General features: G+C 38.3%; 1 protein-coding gene across 7 annotated transcripts in view; it reads left to right on the forward strand.

Annotated features, from left to right (window-relative positions):
- PLCB4 (phospholipase C beta 4) overlaps nt 1-23,099 on the forward strand; it is a 208,918-nt gene extending 185,819 nt beyond the window's left edge. For all 7 annotated transcript variants that reach the window (XM_055725825.1, XM_055725824.1, XM_055725827.1 and 4 more), the window contains 7 exons: nt 2,984-3,059; nt 9,217-9,392; nt 13,994-14,095; nt 15,838-15,895; nt 16,299-16,385; nt 18,493-18,529; nt 21,297-23,099. In XM_055725825.1, coding sequence (XP_055581800.1) covers nt 2,984-3,059; nt 9,217-9,392; nt 13,994-14,095; nt 15,838-15,895; nt 16,299-16,385; nt 18,493-18,529; nt 21,297-21,385 — 625 coding nt within the window. In that variant the 3' untranslated portion in view covers nt 21,386-23,099. The remainder of the gene's footprint in view (nt 1-2,983; nt 3,060-9,216; nt 9,393-13,993; nt 14,096-15,837; nt 15,896-16,298; nt 16,386-18,492; nt 18,530-21,296) is intronic.
- Nucleotides 23,100-23,377: the final 278 nt, after the last annotated feature.

Below are 23,377 nucleotides of genomic sequence, written 5' to 3' on the forward strand. Positions count from 1 at the left end.
GTGAAGGTCTGTCGGAAAGGTAAAGGTGGTAATGGCTGTCTCTGTGCAGTAAATAGTGGAAAGCACTGGGTAGCAATGCTTTCCAGAGTAACCAAGTATAAAAGCAGTTGATAATTTGATTCTCAGTTTGAGATCACTTCACTGGCTACTTGCAGTGTCTTTTCTTATTTTTTTTATAACACTTCTCACATGGATGTCAAAGCCTTTGTAGCAGTTTTAAATTATCATTTAAAAAAAAAAAAAAGTGGGAAATGACTACTCCAGAAGCTGATCCAATACACAGCCAAATATGGTTCCTCACCATGACTCCATACTTTGCCTGGACTCCAGAGTTCAGTCATCTGATAGCTCTTCCCTGTTACAAGAATAACTATTGGTATCTAATTAACAGCCAAATCAAATCCAGTATCAGCACAGACTTTTTGTGAAAACACTTTTAAATTCTGTATCAAAGTGTTTTAAGGGCTTCCTTCAGGGTCGTGTGTGCAGCCTGGAAAGCCCGTTCAGCAAGGTACTTGGCACATGCTTCTCTTCACCCCGAGTGTGCAGTGTATTTAAGGACATGCTTAAATAAAGTGAACACATTGGTTGAGACTTGAAGACTTCATTGAACTGCAGCGACCTGATGAATCCAGAGTCCTGCGTTCAGTGAGTACAGGACATGCTGCGTTTGCTTGGCTATCATTTTTGAACTTTTACAAGCAATAACATTTGTAAAAGAACATATAAAACGTGTTCTAAAGACATTCATATTGAAATTGTCAGATGCTTCTTGAAAAAATTATTTGATAGGTGTATAGAAGACTTTCTCTTCTGATGTTGTTGTGCAGTTTTTTGTGGTCCATTTCTACCACATGGTGTGACATTTGTCAACTGCATATTGTTCAGCAAAGTAGAAAATTTTTTTTAATCACATGCTAATTCACTGACAGATGGACAGGATTTTGCTCCCTGTGCTATTTCTGTTGTACACTTCAAATGTTTACAAATTTCAGAGAGGCTTATGGGGATATATATGCTCATGTTCTCACTCTGAAAAGGAGTTGAGGGCGTGTAAAGAACCTTCTGCTTTATCAGGACTGTCCATAAATACATGTGTGTATGTGTGTGAGCATGGACATGTGGCATGGGGTATTTGTTCCCAGCTGTGACTCGATGGTTTTAACCATAGACTATGCCACTGCAGTTGGGGACAATTCTCGTTCTGTCCAACCTGTCTGGAAGTTGCCTTGAGATACAATGAAGGCTGCATTTCCAGAGGAGGAGGAATCAGCTGGTGATTTTGATATGTGGGATTCTGGAAAGTCCAGTGATTGAACCAGTTAAACTAATTTGGGATAAAACATGTTTGATTCATTTAAGAAGCAGTCTCTTTCGTAGTGTATGACATATCGTATACGAATTATAGCCAGACTCTGATGGCAGAGGTAATAGTGGTCAGAACCTCTCTCTGTGCCTTTATATTACTTCCAAAGTGTCAAATGAGTGCTAGAAATCTCTACAAAAATGTCCTTGCTAATACTAGAAAATAGATGACTAGATCTTCTGGTGGCCCTTGAGAACACAAGACACATCACACTACTGTTTTCAGTAAGGGCTTTCCTGGTTCTGTTTGATGATAAAATTTGCTGCTAATTTCCATAAGTTTAGCAGTAGTTTGATATTAAAATAGGATTTAAATTTGCTAAGAGTTTCATAAATCTCCTTTTCTAGAGCAAACATGGATTAATTTTACTGCAGTCAAGCAATAACCATTCTGATTAGGGCAAGCTCCAGATGACAAAATGAATGTGGCTCCATCCACTCAGTGGCATTACGACATTCTACATCAGCAGATGATCTGTCACAAAAATATTACAGTAATGTTAAAATAGACTCCTTGCAATATATTGTATTATTCCAGACAAAAAAAACCCAGAAACTTGAAATGTGTGAATTTGTATTCTGTTGTAAAAAAACCCTTCACTGCAAAAAAGGGAACAAGAACATTGGTAAAGGCTGAGCTTGTCAGCCTTCAAAAATGTATTGACTTTGGCGAGACAGTAATTGAAATTCCTGTTGTAGCTGCAATGGAACACTTTTTCTGTACATCCGTCCCACCTAGTGCGCAGCCCAGGTAACGGCTTAGTGAAGGAAAGTCTGTGGGTGAGTGGTAGATGTCATCCATCTGCTAACCCCCAAGGCACATCAGAGGAGCTTAAGCATGGGCCCTCTGCAGGCGTTTTGCCAGCATGATCCTTCAAATCATCCGCTCCTCCAGCACTAAACAAGCTTTGCAACTTGCATTCAACACCATTAACTTCTCAGATGCAAAGGCTGTGCTGTATTCAGCTTGTTGCAGGACTGAGGGCTGTCGTCAAGATTTGTTTCTTCCCAAGTCATAGGAGGCATCTAATGGCTTGGATTCATCCACATGGGTTGGTGTGGTCTGCAAGGGGAATGAGGCCCCTTCTTCGCAACCTGTTCACTTCTGTTTTCTCACAGAGGGGCACTTTCAATAGCCATTCAAATGTAGTATGCCCAAATTGCTCTGTGAGGTGGTTATTCAAACGTCTTAGGTTTCCTTGCCTCAAACTAAAAAAAAAAAAAAAAAAAAAGAGGGCAAAAAATTACTTTTAAAATGGAGTGTAAAATCACAGCAAGGCAGTGAATGTGCATGGAAGTTTTCGGGCAGAAACTGGTTTCTCTTGGCTAGGTATTTTAAGCCTGGAAAAGGAATCAAGTGCCATAAATGGAGATGCCTGACATATCCTCAGCAACAGAATAATTGCTGGGCCAATCTAGAATTAATTGTGTGGTGTTTGAATTGAATGATCATTAATCCAACAATATTTTGTAAGTTGTGAATAAATTGCCGGAAGAAATAATTTCGTTCCAATATGCTGCAGCACTTCAATTTTGATTAACATTTTAATTAGTAAAAGCTGACTGAATGGGAAGATGTTTAACTTGTGGCACACATCTGCAATTTTCCTTTTTTTAGAGGAAGTAATTGTCTTGAATTGAAGAAAGAAACGGAAATTAAAATTCAGACACTAACATCAGATCACAAATCTAAGGTAAGCAAACAGCCAATTTTAACACATGCGACATCTGAAAGATTTTGAGACTCAAGTGGTAGTTAATTTTTTTGGAAACACATGAATGATTTTCAGCAATAATAACATGTTGAAAAGAATGGGAGTAATTGAGTGTCTAAAAGTGTTTCTTAAAAAAATCTTAAAAGCAACGTCAATTTCCTGCCCTTTTAGAATTTTTGAAGAAAGTGCAATATTCACATGCCTCATGAAAACTGGTCATTTGTGTTGGTTCTAGCTAAGCAAAGAGAATATGTGATATATGAAATTTGGTTGCTAAGTAATTTCCCAAAATAGATACATAAAGAAGTTTCTTTTTCATTTTCCATCATTGTCACCATGGACAACACTTGCTAGTATGTCTCTTAGGGGTGGAGTCGTCCAAGTTGCTCTTGAATCGAGTGACTCTTGTTTCTAATATTTTTCAGTCCGTTACTTATTTGCATTGTTTTCTCCAAGGTGCTGGAGAAGAAAAGTCTTCTGAGACTCAACCTCAGTTCATTTGAAAAATGCAATTCATGGCTCACACTGAGTTGCTTTTCGAGCTGCTTCCTCTGTACTTCTATACCACTACTATGCTCACTGACTTCCTATTCCCTTTGCAAGTTTTATCTACCACCCGTTAACATGCTTTCAGGTTTCTGAAAGATCTAGACTAGAGGGTGGCAGGTATACTAGAAGGCTCATTCATGTACAAAATGATCTGGAGGGAGAAGAGTACAGGAGACTGACCACGGTACAGCAGTTACTGTAAAAGCTGAAACCTGTGAAAAGAATCAGACAAGTAGAGAAAATACACACAAAAGCAGCCACATCTTTGAGCCTAGAATAAGTTAATTTTATTTTTTTCTTCTCCTAATTGTATACTTTGTTTTTATTATTTTATGTGGAGAAGATCTTGGTTTTCTAAGCAAGGTTTCTTCCTTGTTGCTGCTTACTCAGCCAAAGATGTAGGACAAACCCCAGCAATCAAGCCTAGTGTAGTCTCTCATCTCCCCATCTCCTTCGCCTATGAGAATCTTAGAATGGTTTGGGTTGGAAGGGACCTTAAAGATCATCTAGTGTGCGCTCCCCTGCCACTTCGACTGGACCAGGCTGCTCCCAGCCCCATCCAGCCTGGCCTTGAACGCTGCCAGGGATGGGGCAGCCACAGCTTCTCTGGGCAGCCTGTGCCAGTGCCTCACCACCCTCACAGTAAGGAAGTTCTGCCTAATATCTAGCCTAAATCTATGCTCTTTTAGTTTAAAACCATTACCCCTTGTCCTGTTACTTTGGGCCCTACTAATATATATTAATACATTATAAATATAAATAAATTATAACTATTATAAGTATTAAATTAAGTATTATATAAAAGTCCAGAACCGTTTCCTTAAATAAAACCAAATTTATTGACAACTTAAAGAAAGAAAGAAAGAAAATTTATTCATTAGTGAAGTAAACTCTGAGGAGCGTTAGCTCCCAGTCATCCAAACATAAGCTCCAAACGCATTTGAAGTTATATGGTGTAGAAAAATTTTCACTGTGATCCCTGCTTCTCACCTGTGTCACTTACAGTCTGGAGTTAAGAGTTGTGATTTGTACACAAGAGACATCGAAGCATTCATTAATCTTCCAAATCCAATAAATGTGACTCATGTTTTCCCTTTCCACAAATACATTTCTGAGTTCTGCTCCTTTTAAAATCCTGCTTGCAAACTGGTTCCCTTCAGTTTAATCCATACCTGCAATAATGGTTGATTTTTGTCCACTCCCATGTCTGGTTTTAGGATGACATTTTCCAAGGAGCCTTAAATGTAAGCTCCTTTGAAATGCCAAGCCTCTGTGTATTGCATAATTCACAAAGAACTCCTCTGCAAGTCATCTGCTTTGGTGCTTTTCTCTAGGTCAGTGATTTTCAATGTCTTGCTCACCGTGGTTCCACCAGCATTGTCCAGATCATGTGCTGATTTTAGCACTTTCACAGACTGACTTCCGTTTCAATTGCCACGTGTGGGCCCTTGAATTATTCCTGGAGACTGTTCAACGGTTTGCAAGTAACAGGTTGGAAAACAGTGCTTTAGACCCATAGGGAAATTAACTTTTGTCCTAGATGAAGCTATGTGCAATTAAATTAGATTACATTCTGAGACATGAATGCATTACACTGATATAGTGGGAGTTTGATTAATTAACAGTTGTTGAGCATTTCTCAGTATTTGGCCCACTAATTTTGAGATCAGATTGTACCATAATTCAGTTTTAATTACAGCTCATGTCCTCCAGTGCAACTGTGTGTCGCAATGTGCATGTATATCTTCAGTACCAAAGAGACCTTTTCATCTACGGAAGTCTTCCTGTCATGAGGAAACATCCAGCCCAAGTTTGGCATAAGATACTTAAATTAGATCTGAATGTCCCAATGTGTACATCACACACAATTAACCTAGCAGATGCAAATTACTCCCCTGCATTAAAAAAGTAGGTCCCTCTATCAAGCAGGCAGAGGATGAAAAGAAAAAAGGAAAGAGTACTTCAAAGATTATTCCTGCTTGAATTTGATGACTAAACAAACATCTTGAATATATGCTGCGTGAAAGAAAGTTCCTTATCAAGATTTTAATTAGTCTCTTAGGCCCAGTGTAGAAACAGATGAAAGGACAGGATTGCAAACACGGTCTGTAGAACAGGAAAGAGAGAAGATAGCTAATGGTTATTTTTCTTATCCTTTTGGATAGGCAAATCTACCTTACTAGTGAAAAGTAGGACAAGAGCACAGCCCAGTGCAAATGAAATAGTCATTTTAACTATGATGCTAATAAACGGGAGAAAAGCAGGGATGTACACTGAATTTACTACATCGGAACTTTGAAGTGTATCACAGATCTGCAGCAAAATTTGATTTCAGTTGTTTTGATGGTCATGACTTCTAAGGTCTGCTGAATCTGAGCCAAATTGCATGTTTCAAGTCTTCTAACTGGTGTTTGGCAAATCCCTTACATCCTTCTCATCAGGTTATAACTTGCTCTATCTGAAATGAGACTTTCAGCCTGCAGGATGTTTAAGAAATCATCCCTTTCTTTCCCACCCCTAGAGAAAAACATGTTTTACAAGGAGCTGTACCTGCTTCTTAGACTGCATGCTGATTTTGAAATTAGTAGCACACCACTAGCACATCTGTCGATGAACATGGGCAGATTTTTTTATGATTGTTACTCCCTATCTTCTCAGATTAAATACTTAAAAGTACTGCTGTGCTTAAGTCTCCTTGTAGATTTCTTCTTTGGGAGTTGGAATCAGTGATCCTTATGGGTCCCTTCCAACTCGAGATATTCTATGATTCTTTGGTATGAGCGTACCTGAGACTCAGGATTCTTGCTTTTGTGTTCCTCTGTAGTGTATAACGTTAACTTTTAAAAACAATGATCACATTATTAATTTGCAGCAGGCCCTTGAGTCTGCATTTGTTTGGGCTTTGTAAATGCTTTTTGCAGTTAAGTCACAAAATACTTTCACCATGGCTGCCACTATTTATACATTTATTTGTTTCACTGGTTGGTGAGGTCACAATTCTTTTTACACAAAGGTTGTTTTGCATTTCCTGTACAGCGTAAGGAGGATTTAAATAAAATCAAACTCTTCTTTTTGTTTACTAGAATGCCTGCCTGTCCTTTTACGGCAATGTAAAATGCTCTTATTGTGACTAGGAATCGGATCTAATGGTAATATCCCCTGCACTTTTTAATACTTCAAATTAGTCTGAAACCCAGTCGTAACTGGAAGAATGTATGGAAGAGCTGCACAGCAGCAAGCAGTGGAGGAGGATACTTGGCCAGCTCTGTCACAGTTCCCACTACAATTTTATGGTGTCGGAAGGGTGGCAGAGCCCAGTCAGAGCATTCTCTGCAGGAAGGCAATTTGAATCTCCAGTCTGTGTAAGGGTTGGTCTCTGTGCCAAGATGTGTGGTACACAGGTGTGATGCACTGCTGGCTCTGCCTGCTTCCTGGGTCACATAATAGTACTTGTCTTTTTAAAATAGGAATACTTTCTGACATTCTGACCATAGATGTTGTCTGAGTTTGTGGTCCTTCTGCTGCTGTGATCCCAATTACACCCAGTTACTCAGGACTTTAGATCTACCTGTACCCCAAATCATGGATGAAGCTGACTCCATCAGGAAGCTCTGCATTGAAAATAAATAAATAAGGAGTGGGTTTTCCCACGAACTTCAGCTATGACTTTTATCTCCCCTGAAGTCCACTCTAGGTCTCCCTTGGGGCTGGTAAGCTAAGTGAGGTCACTGTTGAGAGGAGATTCATACAGCCTAACTGAAGTGTCTAGGTTCTTGAGGCCCAGTAGACATCAGAGACATCTCCATTTAGGTGTGATAAATCCTGCCTTGAAACTGCCCAACTTCTCGCATCGGCAACACAAGGAGCTTGGACTAAACTTGGTCCTAACTTAAGTGCCTTAGGTGGGTGCCAGAGGTGAACTGGAGTGTCTGCCCCTCAACCTTTCAAAAACTTCATCTGAAAAATAAGTCTGTCTTCTTACCAACACCAGGCATTTATTTTGACCCATTTTAAAACTGAATCCTCCTGGTTTTCTGGCCTCGAAGGCAGTACTGCCTTAGGAACATCTTATTAAAATAGTACTCCCGCTAACTGCTCTGCATGCTTCAGTGTATTATCACTTCATAGCTGATAGGCTCTGGGTTGGTAGTGCACTTGCCCACACGCACAGAAATGAGTATGGCTCATGTTGCTGGGCATACACTCACTCTTAAACACCCTGATGAATTAGGCCTATATTAGTCGTAGCGATCTCCTGCCTCAAAATGCCTCCGTTGTTTTCTGACAGGGGCAGAAAACTCCAGGTATCTCTGTCAGCTGCTTCTGCCTCCTACGGGATCTGTTTAGATATGGGATCACAATGTAGCTATAGTTAAATGCGAGTCTGGCTTTCGGATACTGATGGTCACCCTGATCTGTTACAAAATTACTCCTTTTTTTCTTGTTCTGTTAGGAGCCCAGCTTTATTGCACAACATGAGCTTTGTGTAGGAGGGCCTTCAGGAGCCGCTCCAGGGCAGAACGGAGACCGGGGCTGTTAAGGTCCCCTCTTCTCTTGCCACCATCAGTATGTGCGGGAGGGTCTGTTCCATGTTGTGCAGAGCCACATATGGGCCCACACCTAAAATACTGGCGTCAGTCATTTACTGAGCAATGTGGGGGCAATTTTTGATTTGAGGAATTAAGGTTTAGCTTTCATAGAGGATGACCCAGATGCTATTAGTTACCATAGTAGCAGTTGAAATTACTACCTGAAAATAGGTTTATTGTGAGGCGTGTTTTGTGTACCATTTATGGAAAAGTAGAATAGCTTGTCAAAATACCCAAAGATAATTATTAAAGGATAATAAAATATATTTTTCTATTAGCTTATTTTCAAAATCATTAAGTGCAATATATTATTACAATAACAACTCTGGTGATTTAGACTTCCTCATATTGTCTCTTGGGAACGTTCCAAAACTTAAATCTCATTATTCTTGTGAGTCTTAAGAGATAAGCAAGAGAAAAATACTTGTCAGATTCCCTGCTGACTTAATGAATATAAAACAAAGATACAGAACCCATCCTCAGATTCAGGTTGTATTGAATACAGGATTTCTCTGTAAACTGACTGTGTTTATAAAACTGTCTCCACAAAATCGAAGACTGTATTTAAGCCCTCAGAGAAATCCCACTCGCTAGGTTTTTTCGATTGTTAATTTCAGTGTTTTTAATACATTTATTTTTTTCTTGGCAACCAAAAATATGAAACCGTTTTATTATGAACTCAGTGTTAGAGAAGGTTTTAAAATAACAGTAGTACAGTCAAGAGCATAAATGCAGCTAATTTATTCAGGGCACTTTAGATAATACAGTCCTAATAGTAGGGGTTGGTTTACATCTGTTTTTGCAATCCATGGTAGTGTCCTCAGTGGCTTTGTTACTCTATGAAGCAAATTCATTTGTGTAATTTCATTTTTCACAGTTTAGCTGCATTCGTTGTAACCTTTTTTATGATTGTCTTTGCAACATCTTCAGCAGCAGTAATAGTTGATTTCCTAGCCTATCTGAGAACCTCTAGCAAAGCTGCTGTTACCTCTCTACAGGTCAAAGAGATTGTGGCACAGCACACGAAAGAGTGGTCTGAGATGATCAATACACACAGTGCCGAAGAGCAAGAAATCCGTGATTTACACTTGAACCAACAGTGTGAACTACTGAAGAAGCTGCTGATTAACGTGCATGAACAACAAACTCAGCAGCTAAAATTTTCACATGACAGGTGAGCAGGGCAGCGCTGCCTGACGATGAGGACTTGGTTTATGTCTGCTTTCTATGTTTTAGTTTCTTGTGTTGATAGCTCCTGTACTGCTGTCAAAGATACTGGGCTGTATGCATGATAGCAGTGAAAGAAGTGATCATACAAGATTTAGATGGATGCAGGAACAGGCTGCTTAGCTGGCTTAGATAATTGGAACTTCATTAGAGGCAGCAGATGCGGTGAAGCAGTGGTAGTTTGCATCAGCTGTGGGTATGCTTAGACTTTACCCAGGAGCTGCCATTCAAAGGCTGGAAATGGAAGTATCAGATATGGAAATACCCTTTGGAGCCGCTAGCAGTTGCGGACTCATATTTATTGCACTAGTAATTATAAGAAAGATCCATGAAAAGTGAGATCATAAAAACAATGGGTAGCAGGATAAACTACATTAGACTGGTACATTATCTTCATGCAATATCCTGTCCTAATCACTGGCAATACAGAAGATATTGCATGACACTATTGTTGCTTTTTTAATTAACCATCCTGCCCATTTGAAATTAAATGAAATTAAATACACATCATACTCTCAGTGTTAAAAATGATAGTAAGTAGAGGAATAATTTTTTAATGCTGTGATCTATTATGCAAAGCAGCCTAAAAGCATATGAATGCAAAATGTGTGTGTACATACATACATATATATTCATACATATATATATTCATAAGTAATTGTCTTCAGCATCTTTCACATAAAAAGTATGTGGGAAAATGAATAAATAAATCACATTTGAAGAGGGAATTGAAATGATTTTTGAAATTCCTGAGTAAAAAAATCGAGCTTATCTTTGCATCAGAGAGAACACATGCTGCGACCTGCAAGCTTTCCATCCAACAGAGAATTGTCCCAGCAAAAGGCTTTTAGTGAGCTCATCTTTATGTTAATCTCTGTGTTAACCCATCTATTCAAGCTGTCCTGCAATACATACCCAGTCAAAACTGAAGTCCAGAAATTGTTAAATTATAATACAAATGCATCATGCAAAAGATAGTAGCCAGAGGAAGGTGCAATACTTGGTAATGTATCTGTAAATCATACCTGGCTGCATCAGCCAAGAGAGATCACATCACTTCTTTTTTTTTTGAGTGTGTCCCGTTTTCTATCCTATTTGAAATTCACTACAATGCTTAGAAGATAATCTACTAATATATAGCCTGGAAAGTAAGGTGTTTTTTTTCTTTTCCATACATATTGCCTTATTCTCTTAACTTGTGAAAGGCTGCCACTGTAGGCAGCTATTATATCTACAGTAGGGCAAAGTTTAAATTTTTTTAAAAGCTTTTTCTCTCATCGTTTTTGTCTTTGGTTTAGAATTTCTGTGTATCTGTTTAAAGAGTCATATATAGTTTCTTGTAACTAGTTCTTGTATTCTTAGTAATGGATCTTGTTCTCTTACTAGAAATGATTTGTGTTTAGTCCATGTATTGTTCTATTTTCAGAGCTACTGAGAACCAGACCTAAAAATCTACATCCTGATAAATACTGAGAACTTTTTTCTTCTCAGCTATCGCAGTAGTTATAACCTTCAAAATTCTTTCTGCTTTATTAATTGTGATTCAGTGTGTTTCTTCTTATTTGGGAATTTTTGTGTAACCCCTAAATGTGCAAAATGGGGACTTTCCTGTTTAAAACAATTTAAGACTGTCTGAATCTGTGAATATTTCAGAAGAATTTGGAATGTGAAATATTGAAATGTGAATAATAATTCCCCAAAGAGACTTTACACTTAATAATTGATAAACTTTTTTTTTAATAGAATATATTGTGTGTAGGTATAGATATGCATTTATCTGTATAGATGTATGTAACAGCCAAGAGACGACTCGGGTAACCATAGGGCAAAAAGGATCTGTCTGAGAGCAGCATGGGAGGTGGACCATGCTCTCATCATGCTGTTCTCACCGCTTCCCTGTCTGCGGGCTGAGGTAATGAGTTAGCTATCACAACAGAGGACACGGGGCTAGTGGGAAAGATCAGTAAGTTAAAATGATATAGTTATCTGCTGTAGGGTAGACATTTCCCTCCATGTGCAGTACAAAAAGCAATTACAGTTTGTGCTTTGAGCTCATTTAAAAACAAAGCAAAAGACAGCAGATAGATACTATTAAAAATCTGAAGCTTTATTGAAGTCTGAGGGTGCTGTGCCCCCTGCTTCCCCAGACTGGGTTAGCTTTACTGACTGGGATGTAGTAAGCTTGAAGCATTTCAGAAACTGGGGACATGAAGCTGTTCTTTGCAAGCATTGTGTACTCCAGATAAAATAACATGAAAGAGAAAGAAAAATCATTTGTGGTGGTCGTTTTTTTTTTTTTAAATAGAAGAAGAGATTTCTAGTCATTCAAACAATACTGGTGACATAACATGTTAATGCACTTTAATGGAATCTAAATATATGTATAAATTCCAAAGATAGACTGAGATGCTTAAAGATAAGTATCCCTTTAAAAGGCATGTTTGTATAAATGTCGGAGTCGCAGTCAATGTGACACAGTAGGTGGTCAGCAGTTAAATCTTGCAGTTCATGTGCCAAGTTTTTCAGAATCCTTTTTTTTTTTTTCTTTACCATCCTGGCTTATCTACTACTTCCAGTTAACTGTGGCTACAGGCATCAGCACCACTCGGTGAGCCGGGGGGTGTTCTGCAGGGGCCAGGCAGTTGGGCAGTGGACTGACCTTAGAACTTTGGCCTTGTCTGTAAGAAGTGCTGTTTTAGAAACAAGGAGCAATCCCTACAGTTGTTTCTGGACGATTTTAAAAGGAAGATAATATTTTTCATTTCTTCTGTTAATAATACCTTTTACCCTTGGAAGCAGTGAAAACCCAACACACCCAGCAGGACCCCTCAGCAGTGCACCTCAGAGCTAGGTTATAGCTGGCAAAATAGGGAAACTGGTGCATCTCGATGTGTTGGCTCTTTCAGCCGTATCCATGGCCAGCGCCTCATTCTGAAATCATCGGTGATGCACAGGAGTCCTGTAATCCGCTTAACTTCTTTCACTCTAAAATTATATCTGATGCAAATATGCTAAATCATTTTGAACACCTACACTTTTTTCATATACTTGAGCACAGTAATAAAAAAAAATTATTTCAGTACTGCTCTTAACTTAGTGTGCTTGAAAATTACTTCAAATTCAGTATAGAAAACAAAAGCTTTTATTTGGAGGCAGGACTGATGGAATGAAATGTACTCCCAATGCAAGATTTTTTTAGAACCCAATCTAATTTTTGCTGTGACACCACCACTTCTGAATCTGTATTCAGGAAATGATTCACCTTATGAACTCTTGGAGGAAAAAAAAAAGCACTGCATTTCTTTTGTAAAAATTTTAAACTATGGAAAATTGTAAGTCCTCGTGCTACTTAATGATTAATGTCTTTTAGAGATGAAAGCAAGCTAAAAAAGATTCAACGACAACATTTCATTAAGCGCTCTGTTCTGTGCCACACTCCTGTGCATACAAAATACTTAGAATTTGGGGTTAATTAGTACAATAATTGTTTAGCAGTCTAGTTGCTGTCCAGAAAAAGAGACTAAGGCACTGCCCTGGCTTGCGATGGGTAACTTTTAGACGCTTATGCACTACTGGGGATTTTACAATCTGTTATTTGCTGTCTAATTTCCGTATATAATTCCTGCTTAAATAAGCACTTAAGATCAAGAGCTGCAAGTGCTGGAATGCCAAGCAGGCAGAAAGCAAGAGCTAGCCTTCAGGGACAGCCTTTTGGAGCCTGGCTGGCTTACTCAGAGTGATGAAAAGCTGCCTGCTCACTCACAGTTCATAAGCTGTTTCTGAAGGTCAGCATCTGTGCTGTTACTCCCAACAAAGAATCATGATCTTTTTTTTTTCTTTTTAAAACAGCAGGATATTTATTTACTTATTTTTCTGGTTTTCTACTATACTGGCTGAAACACTGCAGAGGTTTTCTATCTCCAAAGGCAAACCACACGACTCAGGAGATCACCCCTGGAAGGTGATTGCCACCCTCCTGTTAAAGCTATCTGGTTTCACAGAAAAGGCTACAAGGTTCACTGAGCCAGAAGGAGAAACCGAACACAAGTTTGACCATGGTCTGAACTAAAGGGCTCTCTCCAATCCCAAAGTAGAGGTCTTGAAAGGAAATCTGTCAGCTCATACCACAGCTAGCAAATATTATTACTGTTCATATTGCAGTCCTGTCCTGAGTGCGGTGCAGGTTTTGTAAATTTTTTGGCAGCTTTGAAAGACAAATTGCGTTTTCTAAATGGCTAATAGTAGCTTATACTCAGACAACTCTAATATACTAAGGAGAAAGGAGAGTTACACACTTCCGTAACATTCGAAATATAAAAATGCTTTAAACTGATCTTTCCGGTTATATTCTCTTGAACAAATGGAGATTTCTGAATGTTTGCTAAAATCGTGTAAAGTCTACCCAAAGGAAGACAATTTTTGTATGTTTTGTTCTTCTCTGTCAATGCTTCAAGGACAAAATTAACCACAGTGTAGAGTAGTGTCAAGAAACCAACCTCAACAACAATTGCATCTTAAGCATTAATGACTTTGTTTGGCTTTGCCTAGGGAAAGCAAGGAAATGCGTGCCAACCAGGCTAAAATATCTATGGAGAACAGCAAAGCCATAAGCCAAGACAAATCTATCAAGAATAAAGCTGAGAGAGAGAGGTAAGTATCAGATCTCGCTTCCTGAGAAGGGAAGAATGCTGTCAAAGGCTGACAGGTGAACTCATGGATTAATTCTATTAAAACCATGCTTGTATGCGTGGAAAGAATGTCTAATGATTGTGCTGAATATATTTTTAGATTACCATTTTGGGGAAAATGTTGCTTTTATCGTATTTATTTTTTTAATAAATGTAATGCCTTAATCGGGGATATAAAAAAGTTCTTTATACTCATCAGCTGTGACTGACTGGTGTAGGTCTAATGACACTATTAAATCAAAACACATCTGTAAGGGTTTTAATGATTTTACTTAAAAGTGCATAATATTGTTTTTGCTGTTGATTTTTAAATTAAATGAGGGCTATGCTGAAAAGGGAACCTGAGGTTTGATTCTAGTTAGAGTTATAATAACTGGAGAAGCAGCATCACTAAAAAACACAGGAGGTGGTGCCAGTGAAAGGCTTTCTCCCTCATCTACTGATAACACAGAGGAGAGGTGGAACAGAAGAAAGGAGTGCTAAAACTGATGATAGTCAGCAGAGAGGGTGATGGAAGATAGGAATGAAGAAGCAGGAGATGTACTCCACAACAGGACCGGTGTTGCTACTCCACTCCTGCATCTCTCTTCCTTGTTATCTGCTGGCATTGGAGACCTGGCCAGCATCCAGGCTCAGCAAAAAGGGAGCTGCTGCACTTGCAAAAGTGGGTTATTCACAGCACATTTGCGGGTGACAGTCTTAACTGACTTGAGAGACTTGGAGAGACACTTGCCAGTACTAGCTACTGGCACTTTTTGGAGGACTGATCTACATTATAGCTATATTGAGCTTCTTCTATTTATCCTAAAAGTTTCCAAAGAAATAGGTAAAAGTAGTCTATGTGATGGCATCTCATAAACCTTCAGGGTTTGCTCTTCACTTTGGGCCTGCTATCTGGCTCCTTCCCTCTTTTACATTCCCTCCTTGGCACCAGGCTATTTTGGTTAAAAGGCTTGAACTCATACCCACTGATCTAAGTCCCTTGAATGTCACACACTGCTGGCTCATCAGGGAGATGAGTTGTCAGAGCCCTTAGTAATGGCGTGCTTAGTTAATGTAAGACCTCCACTAATGACTGAGATAAATCTATTCCCAGATTGGAAAGCAGGCTGAATGTAGTTCTGGTTTTCAGGCTTTGCAATTAGTCTGGTTCGGCTCTTTGAACTATTTTTGGTATGTTTCATGACAGAAATCTTAGGAAGAGACACTTTGCAGTTAGGTATTTTATGTAGATATTAATTGTATACTTTTTGCTTAAATAACAGCTTTAAGAGCCTTACAGCATAGGTAAGCTGTAACTTTACTTAAGATCATCAGATGATATTTCTGTCACCACTGTTAAGAGATGTAGCATTTTTATGTATCAAAATGAATTAACAGCAGAGTGCAGTAAAGGATGCACAGATTAATTTTTTTTTTAAGTTCTGTCCACTACTCTTAAGTAATGGAAAAAGCAAACTTCATTCACAACAGTCTTGTCTTTTTTTTTTTTTTCCCAAGTCTTTAACCAGACTGTCAATGTATTTGGAAACCTTTAAATATAAAGGTGCATAGCGAGGAGAGTACAATTTGCCATTAGTCCCACGTGGTACAGATAATCAGAAACCTAAATATACCTTATGAGTTTGTAATCCTCTCTCTTGCAGCTTTTGGGTTTCTTTTTTTCATTGAGTGTTCATGGACAACATTTTGCATTTTTTTTAGGCGAGTCAGAGAACTGAACAGCAGCAACACAAAAAAGTTCCTGGAAGAGAGAAAAAGGGTAACTATAACCTTGACAAAGTCACTGGACACTATTTCTGGATATTCATTTTTATTTATCTGTGTTGAGAATCCAGCTGTAGTAAACAAACAGATGTTTGTTTTTTGTTCCACATACTTGTAGTGTAAAAGATCTAACATCTATGTAAGAGGAAGATATTTTAAATTAACAAAATTCCTATTAATTGTTCTGTATTTGCTACTTTTCTGTAATATATCTAATGTGTGCTATATGTATATTATATTAATAGCTTTTCTTAAGATTGGGTGATTTAATAGGCCTTGTGAAGTTTTTGCCATCCAAATGGGGCAAGACAGTGCATATATGTGTGTTTCAAGTAAGTTTTTAATTTGCTTGTTAATAATGTGTTAATTTCCCCCCTATTATTTCCCCTTGCTTACAGCTGGCAATGAAGCAGTCAAAGGAAATGGATCAGTTGAAAAAAGTTCAACTTGAGCATTTAGAAGTCTTGGAGAAGCAGAATGAGCAGGTATCTTATTTTAAAGGCTTAAAAGAAAAGCAAGCTAGTGAAAACAGTAACCAGAATCAGGCTGAGTAGTGCGCTTCTGAATGTAAGTCATTACCAAACTTGGGAAAATGACCTTGTTTGTCGACACTCACCTACTCAGGGAGTTAAAATGAAGAGGTGAGGAGACTTAAGTAACAATACAGAACCAGATTTTTTTCAGATAAACATGTGAAAGCTAGACTGAGTAGCCAGAGTCTGTCCTTTCAGCTGTTCAGCCACATTGATACTTGTTAGCTAGATATGACAGTCATAAAAGGCCCAGCCTATCCATTTTAATGATTTCCAAAAAGTATCTCAAGCAAATATGTCCTTTATTTTGGAACTTAATTTCTAGTGCTGATTGAAAAATGGAAGTGGAACATATACAGAGCATCTCTGAACTCTTAAGAGAAAGTTTGAACTGAATTCTAGAGATTTATAGTAGCATGGGGAGTTTTATCTGTATTAGTACACCCTTTCCTAATTAAAATACCTTATTATTTTCTGTTAGTTTATAAGCTTTTTTTTTTCTTTTAATTGAAAAACTACTTGGCAAGGAAAGGAAAATTCTAATCTTATTTCTGGTAGAAGCAACAGTATGTTCTGAGCAGTTCCCTTGCCGAAGAGTTGAGCCAGCAGAGCTGTAATAATTGCATGGACTTGCAGTAGTGCACTTACACAAATGTAAACTGCAAGGGAAATATACCCAGCAGTTCAATGAGTGGAGAGCAAAGGGGTGCATTTAATACCCATTACTTTCAAGAGCTATGTACTTACTACTTTGTTTATTAAATGTTCAGAACTTGAACACTCTTGGCAGGCATTACAGTGTGAACTAAAGCCATCTTGCAGAAGGGGAGGGAAGAAAAGAGTACGTGCAGATCGAGCATTTCCACTGTCAGGAGAGAGTCCTACAGCCCCAAAAGCTGCAGCCTGGTTAACCTCTAGGGAGGTGACAGCTTGTAGGGTCACAGGCAGTGGCTACCACCAAGCCCCAGCCACCATGGCTCTATGTTCCTACTGCTCCACCTCCCTTCTGGACCACAACCAAAATTCCTGTTCTGTTTCCTCACTGGGTTTCTGTAGATGCCAGCATGAATGGACCTGTCAGTCAGCCTACTTCTGAGCAGTATCTGCACATAAACAAAAGGCGAGGGAGGCGGGTACCCCGGGGGAGGCAGCTGGGTTGCGGCAGATCTGTAGTGCCACTGTAGAGAGCGTGATGGAGAACTCACTGTAACTGTGCTAGCTGACAAAAAATGATGGGCTTGATCTAGAGATAGATGTCATTAGTGGTTTCTTTCCGTTGGCTTTAGAGGGCTTTGAATCCATTTTTTAAAAACATAAGGACAAGAGGAAATTATTATAGTTGTGCTTTTGACCACTATGTGATAAACATGTTATGTATAAGGGATGGAGGTTGCTGGGAAATACGTGCAAATTTAAAGGAGGCACCTCTTTCAGCAATTGGATACTTCCCTCACCGGGGGTTACGTTTTCCACTGCCGAGAGATGGTAGCAGTCTACACGAGGTTGCTTGTGCTCCCACTTCAGTGCAAAGATGAAATCAGCTTAAACCATCGGTTTAATGGAGTAGGATCATTCACATGCTGGTTATCACTTTTGAGTGGGCATGTGGTGGCCTCCACCACAGGGGTAGCCCTTAACAGCTATTTAATTCACTCTAATTTGATCCATCAGAACATGTATTGTCATACCTGCTGTTTTGACTGCTTTGTTTTAGCCCCAAAAGTGCACCAGTGCAAACCCCCAGCTGGGTCTGGTTTCATTGTTGTATACATTGATGTATGAAAGCTAGTTGGATCAAGATAAAGGTGGTATTCATTTGATGAGAATTTCAAAATGTGATTAAGCAAGAGAAGAATTTTTTTCATACAAATATACAATCTAGAAAAGTAGAATTCTGGGTGGAAACTGCCTTCAGTACAAACTGTTATGAATTTAAATTTGGTTTTGTTTATGTATGTTTTTCTTGCATTAATTTTTCAATCTCACTTCAGTTTTCATTCATTTAATTTGCTTCTTGTTGTATTACTCAATTTTGACATTATTATTTTTGTACAAACAGCTTTTGAAATCCTGTCATGCAGTGTCTCAAACACAAGGTAGGATGGATGTATAATAAGTGAGCTATTATTTCAGTGTGCTTTCCTTCTAAATTAAATCATTATCATTGGAGCCCTCCTCGTAAATGCAACCATTGGGAAGTACCATTGACATAGTGAACACAATGTTAAACTTGTTTGCACACAGATATTTGAGCCTGACACAATATTAACAGTATTTTGTGCTTCAGCATCTCAAATTCAGATGCATATGAACAGTGATGTGCAGAGGAAATATTTAGAGATTAACTTGTATTGTACATTAGCTGTCGTTACTGAAAGATATGCTTAGAGTTCTTAACTGTGTCTGTGAGAAGTGTCTATTGATCTAAGAAAACTATTTTAGTGTTAGCATACATACGATTAACTGCTAATGCTGATAGTCAGACAAAGGGTATCCACATATATTAGTATGGTAACAAAATAAGTAATTCCATGCTAAGAATAGCGAAATACAGAATAGATAGCTAGAAACAGCTTTTTAGTGTCTAAAGAAGGGAGGCTTCCAGCACTTTAAAATACACTTCAAAATCCAACACATTACAAGGTACGGCAATTACATTTACTGTGTGGCTGTGCTGCTGTGGCTTCCTAAATAATCGTCACTCACCAGAAATCTCTGTTAACCCCTGTCTTACCAAGGGAAATAGTTGCATTAGGCTTGAACATCCAGTTGTACAGTATTGCCTGATCTGAATGACTTTCTTGAATTGATAACATCTTGCACCCCTGGGGCTGACAGCACCCACTTCAGTATTTATTTATAGACATATAATGGGGGGGAGGGAAGCATTAATTAAGCTAGGAAAAAATATTTGTATTCTTCTTTTACTGTCTGTGGTTCTTAGATCTCACTAGAGAACAAGCATCTTGAAAGCAAGAGTCCATTAGCTGCCACTCACTTCATGAATTCACTTTAGCTTCAACACTGCCTTCCAGGAGGCTTGTCTTTGAGTGTTGTGCTTGTGTGTCCACGTCAGAATCCACTGTCTGAACCAGTCTCAGATGAGCAAAAACGGGTATCCTAGTCCTATGCTAATGTGTTCTTTGAAGCCAAGTTCTTGCAGAAATAATTCTGTACACCGTACATTGGCATGCAGAATATTTGTAGGACGCTGTGCCAGTAGTTAAGTTGCAAGCCTAAAACATGAAATGTGTGAGTCACTAAGAAACAACCACAGGGTTTTGTTTTATCTGGAATTTCATTTCACACACAGGCAAAATCCAGCCAACATTTCAGAAGAGGTTGTACATATTGATTTATTTATTATGTTTCCATATTTTCATGTTAAAATTATTTCTTCATTACTTTCAAGCTTTTAACTCATTTAAATGAAGAGCGTTGATTAATTTTTAATCATATTTATGACAGTTGCTTTGCTATTATCATAATTACTTTTTTCCCCAAGATGATGATGATGATTATGAGTACAGGGCTGCTAGATTTTTCAAGAAGGCATGTATATCACATCTGCACAAACCCACGTTTACCTTGCAAAATGAATAGCTGTGCATCTCATTACTTTAGACCTACATCTGCCTATTTTTGCATATGCACATAGGTGACTCCTTAAGTAGGAGTTTGCATAGCAAAGTTCCTTGTCTAAGTAACATTTACAGCTTTGGGGGGAACATGTTAAATGAAGTCCAGTAACCATTCTTCCCTGCACAACAGATACAGAGCGGTTACACCAAAGGCCTGTTCCTAAACCTGTCCTAATCCTTGGGAGCTTGACTGTAAAGATAGATGGGTTAGCTTCCCGTCTGGGTCAACTGAGTCGTTTGGGTTATGGATTTAAATACCTTCCCAGATTTAGAGACCTCAGAGAAAATAAAGAGATGCTGACTCCCAGTTCCTTTAAACTGCAGAGTTCAAAACCAAAGTGCAACTTCTCATCTGTGACTGAGCCACAGGAGGAGTAAGTGTGTGTGTGTGTGTTCGTGCACCTGTGAGAGAGAGGGAGAGGAAGGGAATTTGAAGTGTTCTCTAAGCAGGGGATTCCCAGGCCAGTTACCATTTATATACATCACTTTAACTCTGCTTGCAGAGCCTGAGGCAAGCAGAGTTCATAGCGAGGTCAGGCTTACGTTCATTGCTGTATTTTGCACAATGCATTTGGATACAGCTTCAGGTGGATTTCAGTGTGTGTAATCCCATGGAGCATATAGCAGTAGTCTAAGCCTGAGGTGAAAAACACCACATCTGTAATCATAAAGATCTCCAGGCCTGATGGAGATTATTTTTAAAAAAATATTCTTTAAAAAATTATTACTTAAAAATCTTGCTTACTGCAAGGAAGATATTACACTGATGATTTTTTGTCATTCGTTGTCTTCATGATAAAACTAGTCCAGATCATAGATGAGCTCTCTAAACGTTTCAGGAAGTAACACATTCCAGTACTCACACAACAGCAGTGAAGCATACATTCCCAAAGACATTTTGTGTCAGGAGAAAGTCTCGGATTGGTATCTGCCTAGTTTTCTTCCCCAAAATAGGAGCTTCTGCATTTTACCATATACTTCTTCAGAAAGTTAACCCATGAGTCTTGGAATAGGATCAAAAAATATTGCCCAAGAATTTTTAGACATAAGAATTACATCGGATTTTGAAAACAGAATGACACTTGGGGGGTAAACATAATGCTATTACATATACCTTCAGTGTGTTTTGCCTGTGTTTCACTCAGACACTGTCATATAAAACATGCTTTATTTTGAACAAAAGGTCTAATGCAATGCTTCATGCGGTTATTTTGGATTGCAGGCAAAGGAGATGCAGCAGATGGTGAAGCTGGAAGCAGAGATGGATCGCAGGCCAGCAACAGTGGTCTAAAGCCTCAACAAGCAAATTGAAGTTGGAGAACACAGCATCCTTAAAATGAGACAAATTTCAAAATAACATTGCTGAGGTTGAAGTGTGGGCTTCTTTTGTTTTGTTTTGCCAGGGGGTGTTTGTTGGTTTTTTTTTTTTTAATATAAGAAGTGTAGCTACGGACCACCAAGTCTTAAGATTTGCATTATTTCTTTTTTAACACTGGGCACTGAATTTCTTTTGTTGGATTTCCATAAGAGTCCCCTTTGTTCAGAAAAACACTAATGAGAAGATGAAGACAGTTTTTTAAACCCAGTCCTGTATTCCTTTCTGTATCTCAACAGGCAGCTTGCCTGCATCAGAATTACACAATCAGAGCCTTGAAACACAACAGATATTTTTAACATCATCTCAAATGGCAACAAAACTGTAGTCATGTTATTTACCATTTGTGTTCTCATGTGTGATATGTTGTGTAGAAACCTCATGCTGCCAGATGCTGACAAGCAACAACTCATCCGATGCTCAGTACCTGATGTCATTGAGCCCAGTGAACTGGATCTTCTGCTAAGTCACCGTAATAATCAGTATAGTAAGGAGCTGAGTTGGGGCAATTTAAAATGATATATCAAAGTATTTTTCAGGCAGTAGGCAGTTGAAAGTTAACTGTGTATATTCAGAAGTACAATATGTACAAAGTCATCAGCCAACTTCATCAGCTGTAGCAGTAACTTGACAGGGTATTTCTGCAGTCCAATGATGTCATTCACAAGTGCCATATCAACTCTATCATGTCTGAAAGAAGCCGATATCCTGTAAAAGTTACTGCAATGGTTAGCGTGAGGGAAATACAGTGTATCTGTGCCAAAACTGATCAGTGCTCTAAGGATTTACATATTAGGCACTTTAAGAAAAGTTTACATCCTACATTGCTTGTATAGAAATTGCATTTTGATCCTATTGCTGCAGAACCCAGATACAACAGTTCATTGTAACTTAAAGATTGTTTAAATGGCTTTTGGCAAAAAGTTTGTAACTGTGAAAATGTAAAAAGTATTTATACACTTCAGAATCACAACATTGTAGAAAATCACATACTTGTCGCCACGTGATAAAATTAGTAAACAGAAATGCTAAGAGTATGTTTGCATGTGATACAAATGCTACTAAGACTGTAATGCCTACTATATGACCACAGTCATTCTCCTAGCTGGTAAATACTGAATAAATGTATGGCACAGAATATTGTTTGATTAATTACAAAGACTTTTAGCATAACAAGGTCTCTATATATATGTGTGTATATTAATTACATGGGCATTCTTGATACTTGTAGTAAAAGAAAAGTACATAACTAATTTAATTTTACACAGAAGTATTTATGCAGATTTTCAGAATTTCATATCAGGAATAACCTTTTTATGTCCATTAGATATAAGAACAATTTGCTAATGTGATAATTTGCATGTTTTGAGAGCTTGCTGTAGTTATATTGCAAAACAATGCATGTAAGCATTCCGCTTGGAATTTGTCCATGCTGCCAAATCAAAGATGACTGCATGGAAAACTGGTAGTTTAGAACAAATCAGATTCCTGATTTTAATGTACTAAGCACCAATTACTTTGTTGTATATGCTTGTACAAACAAATTCTACATATTCCTATAAACAAAATAAATGAAAAGAGATAATTATGTTCTTGTCAGTCCTGAGATGAAACTTTCAACTTCTCTAATAAAAACCTTAAAAATTCAAAGCCTTTAGTTTTGACTATAGTGAATGGTAGTGCGGTGGTATTATAACTTGCATTACTTGCAGATTTTTAGTAAGTTGTATTTCCTGTAAAAATGTGCATAGTGTTAATATATTGCTATCACAGCTTATTTAGTCAAAGGAGTCTTATTTCTTTTAAGTGATAGAAGAATTGTGCAGCATCGGTCCTCACAGCACTACAGAACTACCAGAGTACAGTGTAGCAGCACTACGCTGAGATGCAGCAACCAGAGTACAATATAGCAGCACTACCCTGAGAAT

The sequence above is a fragment of the Falco cherrug genome, chromosome 13, assembly GCF_023634085.1.
Source record: "Falco cherrug isolate bFalChe1 chromosome 13, bFalChe1.pri, whole genome shotgun sequence".
Lineage (NCBI taxonomy): Eukaryota > Metazoa > Chordata > Aves > Falconiformes > Falconidae > Falco > Falco cherrug.